This window comes from Athalia rosae, chromosome 2 (genome assembly GCF_917208135.1).
Source record: "Athalia rosae chromosome 2, iyAthRosa1.1, whole genome shotgun sequence".
In the NCBI taxonomy this organism is placed as follows: Eukaryota; Metazoa; Arthropoda; class Insecta; order Hymenoptera; family Athaliidae; genus Athalia; species Athalia rosae.
Window position 1 is genome coordinate 18,890,594 of NC_064027.1, and position 12,472 is coordinate 18,903,065.

The following is a 12,472-nucleotide window of genomic DNA, read 5'->3' on the forward strand; positions in this document are numbered from 1 at the left end:
AAAGTCAATTTATATTGCCGACCATTTTGTTTAACCGACGTTGGTAGAAAAAAGCTAGATTTTTTTCCCTATACGATTGGTTATGTTCGATCTCCCCTGACCCCCTCGATCATTTTAATTATAATCCAATTAGAATGTTTTAGTGATCGGTGACGATTTCGAAGTATTTTAAAGCGAAAACCCGAATCTTTTTCCCTTTATGGCCCTATAACGCGCGAAGCTCAAGGTCGAATCAAGGGTACTTTTCGAATGTTGTTTCAGAAGACTCAATAAGGGTGTGCACCAAAATTCAACTCACTTTGAATTATTATGTCATTTGGCCCCAAATTCGTCCAATTTGACTAGGCTAATGTCACAAAACAAGAAATAGAAACTTCGAGAGCTGATATTATATCGTTAGATAAAAAAAATGCACCGTTATAATTCCTTGGAGATAGAAATAAATAGGACCCGCAATAAATATTTGGGAATAAATCAAATTCTGCAAGAGAATTGGTCGAATTGTTTATCAAAGTTGTTATAGTTCGTATGAAAAAATACATGCGGCGAGAATTATTTGACGAAAAAAAAGAACCCGCGGGGAAATAGATCGAATTATTGTTGATGTTTCGTTAGTAAAAAAATGGCGTACACTCATATAAGCGACGGACGTGGTGACGTCACAAACTAATTGTCCCGATAACAATAACAATTATCGCTATTAATTTATTTATAAATCATTTATGCATAAAAAAACGATCATTCCTGGTAGAAAAAAGGAGGAGCAATTTTTTTGCACCCCCAATGATGAGGACAAATCATTATTTGCTGAGACGTTTAATGAATGAAAATAGATTTTCTAAGTATGAATAACTAATTACCGATCAATTATTTAAGTGGAGCAATTGTGTATCCTGAAAAAGCATTTCAGGAGCAATTTTTTGAGATATAACTTTTTAAAAAATATTAATATTCGGCGCCAACTTGGTTATGGTAAAATCGTGTCTGCGGGTTTAGCAAGGTGTAAGAAGGATCCTTCTTACATCTTGGTCATTAGTGGTTTCTGCACTTATCGACTACACCGGATTTACCGGCCATTACACTCCAGTATCTCGCCTACGCTTTGCCGAAATCTAGCAGACTCGGCTGGTAAGTCAGGGGTCTGATATGACGCCAAACCCGCTTTGTGGGGTCAAACTTTTACCATTGCTGTACTCAATGCTTTTACCCAGGGCTGACTGTCTTTATAGCATTATATAGTTTGCGAATCCGCGCATTTCCCGCGTTTTTTAATGCAGTAAACAAAAGGCGGGAGTACCGTTGGGAGCGTGCACCCCCGCTGATTTTGTAACGAATTCATTGTTTGTTTTTTATTTTCGGTGCAAGACTTGCTAGCTATTAAATATCATGGAAGGATTTGATCAGCCCGAAGTATTGTTTGCCTCTAATTTTTCTGTCGACGAGCCATCTGATGAAAATCAAATAGATCTTCAACAATCTAAAAAAAAGTTCAAAGAGTTCATACGACAGTTTCACGAAGGCAACTTCAACTACAAATACAGGTAGATGATTATTAAATTTAAATGTTTTATAAATAGTATTCTTAATCTCGAAAGTTCTTAATCGTGTTTACAAGTTTTTGGTCACTTTTACCTAAGCTTGATCTGACGTAACCTAATCCATTGAACCCACTTGCAGAGATACCTTAAAGCGACATTACAACTTGGGTCAATATTGGCTGGAAGTGAACCTGGAAGACTTGGCAGCATTTAATGAATCTCTTGCCGAGAAACTTTATAAGCATCCTTTGGAATACCTGCCAATTTTTGAAGAAGCTGCTAAAGATGTTGCACATGAACTCACCGCTCCACGACCCAAAGAGGAAGAGAAAATTGAAGATATACAGATTCTCCTGTCTTCAGATGGGACCGCCAGCTCTTTTAGGGGCATGAAAGTATGCGTTTTAATTAGTATCTTGTCAGAAGAAATGATTCCTGGTTTGTCATGTATTGAAACAAATGTTTTTTGTTATTATACAATGGAATTATTTGCGTTAGCCTGACAACATTTCCAAGCTGATAAAAATCCCTGGAATCATAATTTCTGCTTCTGGAATAAAAGCTAAAGCGACAAAAATTGCAATTCAATGTCGCAGTTGCAGAAATATGCAAACCAATATATCTCTAAAGCCTGGATTTGAGGGATATGCTCTGCCCCGAAAATGTGGGACGTAAGTTTGCCTCGTTTGATTATGTACCCAATCATCAAAGTAATTCTAATTAAGATAATGGTATATCTATTTTACAATTCAAAAACAATAGGGCACAAGCGGGAACTACAAAGTGTCCATTGGATCCGTACTTTATTGTGCCAGATAAGTGTCAATGCGTCGACTTCCAAGTGTTGAAGTTACAGGAGCTTCCAGACAATATTCCTCAAGGTGAAATGCCCAGGCATTTACAACTCTACTGTGATCGTTATTTGTGTGAGAGAGTCGTTCCGGGCAACAGGGTTCTGATTCTTGGAATATTTTCAATCAAGAAAATTATGGCAAGTGGAAGTAGACAGAATGCCAGGGATAAAGGTGCTGTTGGGGTTAGGGCCCCGTATGTTCGAGTTGTTGGAATATCTGTTGATGGGGAGAACACAGGAAGTGGTGAGTGTTTGAAATTTCGTCTATGTCATGTTCAAAGAAACCGCAAACTATGTGAAACTGTTTGCAATGTTTTTTTTCACTACAGGTACTCTAGCACCAACAACGGCTGCTGACGAAGAAGTTTTCAGACGCCTTGCTGCAGATCCTAATTTATACGAAAGGCTATCTCGGAGCATAGCTCCGAGTATCTTTGGTGCTGAGGACATGAAAAAGGCGATAGCTTGTCTTTTGTTTGGTGGATCCAGAAAAAAAATGCCCGACGGGCTCTGTAGAAGAGGCGACATCAATATTCTTATGCTCGGAGATCCTGGTACTGCTAAATCCCAGCTATTAAAATTTGTCGAACGTGTTGCACCCATTGCTGTCTATACTTCGGGTAAAGGCAGCTCTGCAGCTGGTCTTACAGCTTCTGTTATTCGTGATCCAGCTACGGTAGGTGGATCGTCTGTTAGTTCACCATTTTCTTTGCTTGCAGTTGTTGACGCATAAATTTGTGATTGCAGCGAAATTTTGTCATGGAAGGAGGTGCAATGGTTTTAGCAGATGGCGGGGTGGTTTGTATCGATGAGTTTGACAAAATGAAAGAAGATGATCGAGTAGCGATTCACGAGGCAATGGAACAGCAGACAATATCTATAGCAAAGGCTGGCATCACGACGACCCTAAATACACGTTGTTCGGTTTTGGCGGCAGCCAACTCAGTCTTTGGTAGATGGGACGACACTAAAGGGGAAGAAAATATTGACTTTATGCCGACCATTCTATCCAGATTCGACATGATCTTCATTGTCAGAGACGAACACGATCAGACCAAGGATATCACCCTTGCAAAACATGTTATGAACATTCATGTCAATGCTGGACAAATAACGGAACAACCAGCGGATGGTGAACTTCCCTCAAGTCTCTTGAAGAAGTACATTCATTACTGTAGAACGTAAGTCATTTTATTATTTTCGGTGAGAATACAGATCAGATGTTGAGGGTTAACCAAAGATCAATGATTCATTGTTTCACAGGATGTGCGGCCCACGAATTAGTAAAGAAGCTGGAGAGAAATTGAAGTATCGTTACGTTATTATGCGCAGTGGAACTAGGGAGCATGAGCTAGAGGCCGAGAAGCGATTGGCCATTCCAATAACTGTTAGACAGTTGGAAGCGGTCATCAGAATATCCGAATCACTGGCCAAAATGAGGCTACAAGCTTTTGCAACTGAAAGTCACGTCGAAGAAGCCCTCAGACTGTTCCAAGTTTCGACTCTTGATGCTGCAATGAGCGGTTCATTGTCTGGTAATTCATTATTCAGTATTCGACAGTGGTGAATGTTGTGAATTTGGTGACCAAACGTTTGCTTTTATCGTAAACTCTAATTCAACTGACTTCTGCCAATTTTATCCATGCTTTGTTCAGGCGCGGAAGGCTTCACCACAGAAGAGGACCACGAAATGCTGACGCAAATTGAGAAGCAGTTGAAACGCCGCTTTGCCATCGGCTCTCAAGTATCTGAGCAAAATGTAGTCGCGGATTTTACCAAACAAAAATACCCAGAACGCGCGATTTACAAAGTAATACACACGATGATACGCCGTGGTGAGCTGCAGCACCGTATGCAGAGGAAAATGCTGTATAGACTTTCTTGAACGCACCTGGTTAACGAATAGTTCCATATTCTCAATAATCGATTAACGAATAAATTAATAGCAAGAAGATTAAACACTTCTCAGCACAACTTTTACTCTGTTATTCTTCACTCAATTGACACGGAGTATATGTCAAAGTCCAATTTCTAGGAGCCATTCGGCTGATCTTGAAAATACTTTGACACCATGGTATTATTATCATGGTATATACAAGTGATCAAAATAGTGCCTTTCTGAAAATAATATGGTGAACTACCGCTCGTTGCTAGCCTGAAGAACAACACCATTTACTATTGAGTAAATCATAATTAGTTTTTAAACAAAATAAATAATTTACTAATAGAGGCTTTCACTTAGTAAGGTGCCCCAAGTTCCTCTTATCCCTTTCCGCTATCCGAAATTACCCTAAGTATTCCATACGACAAAATTCCTATGAGTTGTTTCAATTAATATCAGAGTCGGAATCCATATCTGAATCAGATTCAACTTCCGAATCAGTTGCATTCGTTGGGCTTGACTCCATTCCGGTTGTCACAGGCACTGCAGTATGCAGTAACAACTCCACAGCTGCTCTAGATAAGCTCTTCAGATTTTTGTGCGGTAATTTACTTATACCGGTAATGTACGGATCCGAAGCTACCATAAGTCGATTGAAGACATTCATCATTGTTTTGGCTCTTGAAGACTTATACATATAAGAAATTTTCGCGATATTTTTTGATGTCTTTGTTTCCAGCTGTTAGAACATCTTTGGATAGTTGGCCAATTGGTAATAATGCATGAGCTATCATGTGTGGACCGTGAATCAATAATTTGTGAACCGAAGTAGGCATATGATACCACGGATATAATTCGACGAATTTTCTTGCAGTTTCCACAGCGTATTCTTGAAATTTATCATAATTTATATTATATCCACTTGAAATAACCTGCAGAATTACGTTAAACCGCTTGATTAACCATTCATCCAATCCCGTTATCGAAGCAGACAGTGTCGAGTTTTCAAAAAAACAGCGAGCTGTATTTTGATTGTTGATATTTCCATATCCAGGCCTTGCACGGTCGACGGTTAGCCCCAATTTTGAAGTAAATCCTTTCTGAATGATCCTTTGGCGGTCTTCCGTGATTTTTTTGTCTTCTGCACTACATGCTTGCCATTCTTTGATACCAAGTTTATAGGACAAATGTAAACAGCATTCAAAGAACCGTATCCACAAGTGCGATGTCGACAATCCAAATTTCGAATTGGATAAATCAACTTTCCTTTGTAAAATATCATCAATATCATTAAAATCTTTGCTAGTAGCTCCACACAAATAGCAATTTTGTGAGGATTTCATAGATATCATTGCATTGCACACTTCATCATCGACTAATGTGAAAACCATGTCATACACAATTAAGATTTCCTTCCCATCTATTACAGTTTCAAAGGAAACAAGTGACCTGATCTGTTCCTTGATATCTTGTACTACGTTGACCATTGACTCGCTGTCTTCATGCAAAAACTGTAGTCTCAGTGGTCTACAGAATCTATGAGAAGAAGGTCTCGGGTTCTTCCACACCACAGTTTGGGCCTTTGTTTCCTGACCTATAGACGTAAGTTACAATGGCACAACTGAAATAGAGAACACATTCACATCTGATTTAATGCCAACGGTGAGTGTTTGATATTCACTTTCTCCGGAGCTTTGGTCGCAACCCCACTTGCAAACAAGGACCATATTACTGACATTTTCTTGAGGCAAACTTCGGATAAGGCTACTCTGAAGAAGTGAAATACGCTCTACTGTATGATCCAATAAAGCCTGTAATTGGACTGCTACACTACTCTCCGTGACAGTAATGGCCATATGGGGTGGATAGCAACAATTTTTTGCTTGTAGGAGTTTTCTGTAGGGAGGATATAGTTTAGAATTAATATCCTTGCTCAGTGATCTCAATCCCTGATATTGACTCTTTGTGAGATCATATTCTACCAGGAAGGAGAATGCAGCCTCTTCAGATAAAGAAATTTCAGTTGGCGATTCAGAAGCTTTTCGATACTTAAAATCTCTTGATGGACTCGGCAATTTTGTAGTACGGGTAACTTGTGGCTGGTTATCGTCAGATCCTATATCAAAAGTGTAAAATATTAATATGAATACAGATTTGTGTAAAAAAAATTGATATTATCTACAGAAACTAAAATAAACAAAGAAAAAATATAAACAAATATAAAGTAAATATTTTAGTAGCGCGTTTACAGATTTACTATTCGGAGTTGTTCAATTAGAATAGATAGAAACACTAATTACATATTATTGATTTAAGTTTCTTAGAGTTTAATATACGATTCTTTGAATGGAAACATGTTGTTTGTTCTTAAAGTTGTAGGGTTCAAAGGAGAAAAGAACTTTATTAGACCGATAACATTTTGTACAGGTGACCCTATCAAGGTCGAATTGAGGTCAATTTGGTTTTTTGAACGAGTTGCTATAATTTCCAAGTTGAAATCGGACAGAATAAGAAAATTAACGTTAAAAATAGTTGGAAAACTGTCTGTACTCGAAATTGACAGGTGCAGAGATACATTAAAGAAGTCAAAGCTGTGTAATGATGCTGTCGAGCTGTCATTTAAGATTGTCAATGCGCTGTGCCGCGTGCCGATTTAGCGCGGAATGTTTGAACCGCAGCCGCGGAATATCGTATATCGTATTTTGCGATATGCAAATACTAAGCGCAAAGTATAATTGAAGAAACTTTAGTTCGTACAGAATTGTTTTCACGTCCGATCGCGATATTAAAAAATCTATTACATTAAAACAATAACTAGGTTGATCTTGATTTGACTTTGATAGGTCGTCCGACGACAAAAATTCGACGACATCTAAGCCACTCTGAATTTTGAGAAATCATGGAGTCTTCTCCGTAATTTTTACGATCCTAGTACTGCAGTCTGGAGAGTAAAAACAAATCGTAAGAATCTTCGTTTCTGGTTTTTATTCCTTCACGGATTAATTTTTCATCATGAGAAACTCCTGTTTTTGGCAGACACGTCTTCATTAAAAAAAAAACAATTAAAGGCTCTTTTCAGGGAGAATCATTTCGAATGCTTTTTTTGTTTTTATGAATAAAACAATTATTGAGGAAGAAATGTCGTTCGGGAAAGTAGAAAAATAGAACACATTTGATCGACTGAACTGTATCGATGTAAAAAAGCGTTTCGCAACTTTGTGGAGAAACACACTCTGAAATGGTTAAAAATTTTGTACAGCGATAAAAAACCACTCCTATTTGCGCGACTCTCCATCTTTTTGAAGAACATGTTTAAAATTACATCTTTCTCGTAAGGTGTGTGAGCACTGAAGATTTGCATTATCTTAAAAAGTTGAACATCACATTTGAAATCCTTTCGTACGAACCTGCAGGTGTTTCCATGATGTAGAATTAAAATTGAATCCTTTACTTTCAAACATGTAAAATTTTCAATCAAAGCATGTAATTTTCCTTGATTACACGACACGTGCTCCCAGAATGAAAACTAAATTCAAACTGAAGTATAACAAAGAAAGTACAATATCCCAATCATCCCTTCGCAGAACACCCTAATCATCGTTTACGATCACAAGCAACATTGTGGCTACCTGTAGTGGAAAATGTGAACTGAGGTCCAAGAGGGCGCCAATAAACATTTGTGAGCTGTCAACCAGGCTGTCAAATACGGTCAAAGTGCTTAGAATCCACAACGTGTGGTTTTGTCACTAAACTCTATAACATATTTTGTCAGCTGTGAAATAGGAAGTCAATTCGCAACTCATAATCATAAGACATTTTCAACTTTTAATTTGATGTGATATTACAAATTTTAAAATGTCATTCGCTGCTCCAATCCCAACAACTGGTAGAGAACAAGATCCCTGTGATACTGAAGTGAGAATCTCAATTGCGGCATCAACTCCACTATATGTTTTGTTTGAATCTATTAGCCCCCCAAATACAAAAATATCACAGCCATGAGTAGAGAATAACTGCAGTTTTCCAGTATGAAGTACTTCAATTCCTGGCCTTTATTATTTCAGAAATATGCGCTCTCCAGAAAACTTAAAAGTAAGACCGAAGCCCTCATAGTTTTGAGTCAAGAATTAGATCAATGTAGAGCTCAACGTGATCAGTTCAAAATGATGGCGGAACAGATACAGGAAAGATTTTCACATTTTAAGAAGGAAAAGCCTACAAACAATTCCATGAATAGGTATATATGGTCTCCATTCGTGGTATCTTGGAATTGTTGTAACGAACTGAATATTTTCAATTTCTTATCGCTGGTTTGCTCAAATGACTGACACCACCCTCTTGTATCAGCTTCCAGGGAATTACTCATGGAGATTCTAGTGCGATCCATCTATTGGCGGAGATCAGGGAACACAATAAGTGCCTCCGTCTCCAAGTTGAAACACTGCGGCAAAAACTTGGTGATGCTCAAGGAGATATTCAAGTATTAAGGACCAATAATCGCTGTGGAGTTGAACAGTCAGAAGTGCAGCCTGCTCCTGCCGCTCACCAGAGAGAAGAGATGATTGAGCAACTGGAGAAATTGAACATCAAAGTAAGGACTTAGAACGTCGTCATTATCGTGAAATTCATAATATTCAAATCTGCATAGAAATAACTGCTTTTTTATGTCTCGATAGTGTGCCCAGTTACAAACTGATCTCCAGACTCTACTAGACGAGAAACATGAACTCGAAATAGAGAGGGATGCATTCAAGTGTAAAGCACATCGTCTGAATCATGAGTTATCCAAAGCTCTGAGTGCCTCAAAGCCAGTGGACTTGGATTCTCTGATCAATGAAAACAGGTAATCAAATTCGTGGAGTTCAATCATGAACTTGTTTAAGGATCTCTCCACTCCACAATTAAATGGGTATACATATTTATGATAGGTATTTGCAGGAGAGATTACAGCAGAGTCTCGAAGAAAGAGAATTAGCACAGCAATCTTTGTCAAAATACAAGGTAGTCGTTTTTTTTTTCATTGCACAACCATGCATCTTATGAACAAATGACCCATTGTTGCGATCAATTATTTATAGAGCATGCTGGAGACTAAAAGAATCAAAGGAACTATGAAACTGGGTGGCAATTCAGCAGCTGGAACTATCATGACTCATAAACAAGGTGATGAGAGGCACCATTTACCACTAGCTTAAACTTATTACACTATGTAACAAAATCAGATAATGATTCTGGAATTTACTTCATATCGATATTAAGCGTTTCATTTGTTCAGTGGAACAATTACTCCAACGGGGGATTCAGGTACCTGCACCGGCGTCCGCCGCTGCTGTTAACGATCTACGTCGACTTTGTACAGCGTTACTGGAGACTCTTAATGACAAAACATTAGCGTTAGCTCATCAAAAAAAAGCAAACAAGTTAGTATTTGTCACAAAATAATAAACTTCTGGAGAGTGCGTCATATGAAATGAATTTTCTGTAAATTCTTCAGGATTTTGGCTCTCAGAATATGTGAATTAGAGAATAGTGTTCAATCGCCAACAACTAAACTCTTAGAGGGTTATGCAGGGGCAGATGTCGATACTCGACTAGGTATGTCGTTTATATGTATCCGAATATTCTGAGTCATGTATTTTCCTGTGCTAATACTAGTCAATTATGGATTTGCAGGATTCGAGTGTTTTGATGAGAGTACCGAGTGTGCAAGTGCAATAGATTCAAATCCAGAAAAGACCGACAACAAAATAAACGCAGAGATATGCAGTGATACGCTGGAAAGCAATATGGAGTATAAGGACGGTCATCTTTCCCATACTACTAGTTCAAAGCAAATAAATTTGCCCAAAAATTTAGATGCTCTAGTCCAGAAAGCATTGATGAATTTAAATCTTGATGGTAAACCATTATCGTAACAGCGGGTATGAGCATCTCATCTAAATGCGGTGTCTGCTCTCTGGTTACTGAATGGATTTTATCTTGTTTTAGTTTATTTCTCATCAACCACTCTGGTTTTAGTCAATTTCTAGTCGTGATCAAAGATTACCTCGATACAATGACATGAAATAATGTATAACAAACTAACTAACATTTTAGTGAAAATAAAGTGGAAATGTTTTATTATAATAATTGCCTTGCATAACAAATCGTCTGGCGCTCCACTTACTTATTTCAAAGGGTTATTTACATGAAGACGAAAAGCACGATAATTAGATGCTTCTGAAGTCCTAATGATGATTTAGCGTGTACTTGAGGTTTGAATGCATTATCTGCCAGACAACACTGCACTTCCAAAATAGGCAGGCTGGCAGTAACAAGAGCGCACAAGATAACGTCGCTCTCGTAGATATTTCTGGTGCAACACGCAATCGAGCTGGTCCAACCACACGTTGAAAGCAACGTTCAAATCTGCTTTAGGTTTGTGGGATTTTACCTGCTGTTTAGGGAAGATCGGTTGATCGTATGCTCTGAAAGGTAGAAGTATTTATGGTAACCGAAGTGCCAACATCATTTTGTTAACAGTGCCTTACATTGTGTACATCTTTCTCTCTCTCAATTTAATATCTTTCTGCTTTTTCCATGCTTTAAACGCCTGAGAATTGATGGTGCGCTTTTCATTGTTTTGAAGTTTTTGAGCTTCCATTTGTGCCAATATACGTTTTCTTGCATTATTTAATATCTGTCGCGCATCTTGCTGTTTTCTCCAAAACAAGAACGCCTCTCGAGGAGAAAAATTTAGCTTTAGCGATAAGACTAACTTCCACAGCAGTTCTGCATAACGAATAATGAATACCTCAGTCGCAGCTTCCTTTTTTTGTATTTCTGTGGCCTTTGCAGTTTGCTCTAAGCGTTTTTTCTTTTGCTCTTCCCTATAAATGTGACGGTAGTATCGGTTTTTTTCTCTCTTCCAGTTTTCGAAAGCTATTTCTCCCTTGTTTCTAAATTCAATTGGCACTTCCCTGGTGTAAATTTATGACGTTCAGCAATGAGAAATTGTTTACTCCGTTTAACTTACCTCTCTTTTTCTGATCGACTTGTTATCACTGAAGCTTCTTTTTCGGAGAAGCTGTGCCGGCATTTATTTTTTTCTGTATTACTGGATACATTATTCGGACTTTCCTGGATGTTCTCAGCAGTTGGAGGCCTGCAGGTTGATTCATCCATAACCTGTGTAATATTTATTCTAGTGCTGTGATTTTTCAAGAATGATGTGGCGCTTGACCTACAGACATCTGTATTGTTCAAAGCTCCTGCCTGAAGAGGCTTAGGATACTTTGGCCTATGTACAATATGTACCACTGGAGCGTTTGTCAGCTATGTGAAATGTAAATTTTTTTTTTTTTTTCACAAATCACCACTCATTTCATAGAAAAATTGATTTATGTACTCACATCATCGGGCCCTGCATCTTCAATTTTATGTGTTGAAATGTTGTTTGGAATATTTGTTGTAGATTTACAGTCAATACTTTGCGATTCCAGATCTTGCGAGGATTTTGTGAATTTTGTCACAGCGATTGTATCAGAGCTAAAAATTAACACTTGTGACTTTGACGGTTTTGTATTTTTATCTTCAGATAGAAATTGGTCGACAGTATTCTTGCTTAAAGACCTTCTAACTACTTCCTGTTCGACATCGTCGATGTTAACTTCTGTTTTTTCTTGCTTAAATTCTTTGATTTTTGTCAGGTAATATTCTTCCAAGACTGCCTGATGTAGCTTGGCAGCTTGATCTGAAACATACATCATTGTTTCACGTAGCCTCAGATTTTGGACGGGGTTTCCAATGTAAATGCAATATTTTACCATTATCTTCAAGTACACCATCGATCATATGCTTTACTATATCCCCCAAATTTTCAACGGACACACTTCTCATTCTCATCTTGGCCAGCATTTTATTTTATTTATCTTTTTTTGGAGTTTTCCTACAATGGATATCTTACATAGATTCAAGTTGGTACGGGCTTTGTAGCTATGCGACTCTTATCTTTCCTTAGTATTTGTACTGCACCATACCTGAATTTTCTCGCAGTGATATTTATACACATGGCATTAGCCGTCAGGCAAATATTACCTCAACATTATGCCATGAGCTGTAGCGCAGTGACAGAGTTGTAGATCACATCAGAACTCATTATACTATTTCTAGTTCGTATATAATTTTCTTTATATTTTTCATTTATGAAAATTTTTTTTG

General features: G+C 37.9%; 4 protein-coding genes across 14 annotated transcripts; 2 read left to right on the plus strand and 2 right to left on the minus strand.

Annotated features, from left to right (window-relative positions):
* Positions 1–1,255: 1,255 nt before the first annotated feature.
* On the plus strand, positions 1,256–4,618 carry LOC105683101 (DNA replication licensing factor Mcm5). Its single transcript, XM_012395451.3, has 8 exons — positions 1,256–1,541; positions 1,678–1,933; positions 2,037–2,209; positions 2,301–2,635; positions 2,721–3,067; positions 3,139–3,572; positions 3,655–3,926; positions 4,047–4,618. Exons 1-8 carry the CDS (start codon positions 1,387–1,389, stop codon positions 4,274–4,276), a joined length of 2,202 nt encoding a protein of 733 aa, XP_012250874.1. The 5' UTR covers positions 1,256–1,386; the 3' UTR covers positions 4,277–4,618.
* Positions 4,619–4,864: 246 nt separating this feature from the next.
* Positions 4,865–7,859, minus strand: LOC105683103. 2 transcript variants are annotated; one of them, XM_012395456.2, is made up of 3 exons: positions 7,681–7,859; positions 5,955–6,389; positions 4,865–5,894 (listed from the first exon to the last, which is right to left on the minus strand). In XM_012395456.2, the coding sequence occupies exons 1-3, from the start codon at positions 7,694–7,696 to the stop codon at positions 5,881–5,883; spliced, it is 465 nt and encodes a 154-aa protein (XP_012250879.2). In that variant the 5' UTR covers positions 7,697–7,859; the 3' UTR covers positions 4,865–5,880. The 2 variants fall into 2 exon arrangements, with proteins under 2 accessions (XP_012250879.2, XP_012250878.2); XM_012395455.2 differs by having other exon boundaries at positions 4,865–6,389; positions 7,681–7,850.
* LOC105683102 (coiled-coil domain-containing protein 149) lies at positions 5,741–10,399 on the plus strand. 3 transcript variants are annotated; one of them, XM_048649633.1, is made up of 9 exons: positions 5,741–5,875; positions 8,338–8,510; positions 8,621–8,864; positions 8,950–9,116; positions 9,202–9,274; positions 9,352–9,436; positions 9,549–9,693; positions 9,768–9,868; positions 9,947–10,399. In XM_048649633.1, exons 2-9 carry the CDS (start codon positions 8,437–8,439, stop codon positions 10,186–10,188), a joined length of 1,131 nt encoding a protein of 376 aa, XP_048505590.1. In that variant the 5' UTR covers positions 5,741–5,875; positions 8,338–8,436; the 3' UTR covers positions 10,189–10,399. The 3 variants fall into 3 exon arrangements, with proteins under 3 accessions (XP_048505590.1, XP_012250877.2, XP_012250876.2); XM_012395454.4 differs by lacking the exon at positions 5,741–5,875 and adding an exon at positions 7,098–7,234; XM_012395453.4 differs by lacking the exon at positions 5,741–5,875 and adding an exon at positions 7,979–8,188.
* Positions 10,364–12,200, minus strand: LOC105683070. Of its 8 annotated transcripts, XM_048649627.1 has the most exons (6): positions 12,079–12,200; positions 11,885–12,005; positions 11,665–11,800; positions 11,289–11,587; positions 10,804–11,232; positions 10,364–10,740 (listed from the first exon to the last, which is right to left on the minus strand). In XM_048649627.1, exons 1-6 carry the CDS (start codon positions 12,167–12,169, stop codon positions 10,539–10,541), a joined length of 1,278 nt encoding a protein of 425 aa, XP_048505584.1. In that variant the 5' UTR covers positions 12,170–12,200; the 3' UTR covers positions 10,364–10,538. The 8 variants fall into 8 exon arrangements, with proteins under 8 accessions (XP_048505584.1, XP_048505581.1, XP_048505583.1 ...); XM_048649624.1 differs by having other exon boundaries at positions 11,665–12,005; XM_048649626.1 differs by having other exon boundaries at positions 11,885–12,099.
* Positions 12,201–12,472: the final 272 nt, after the last annotated feature.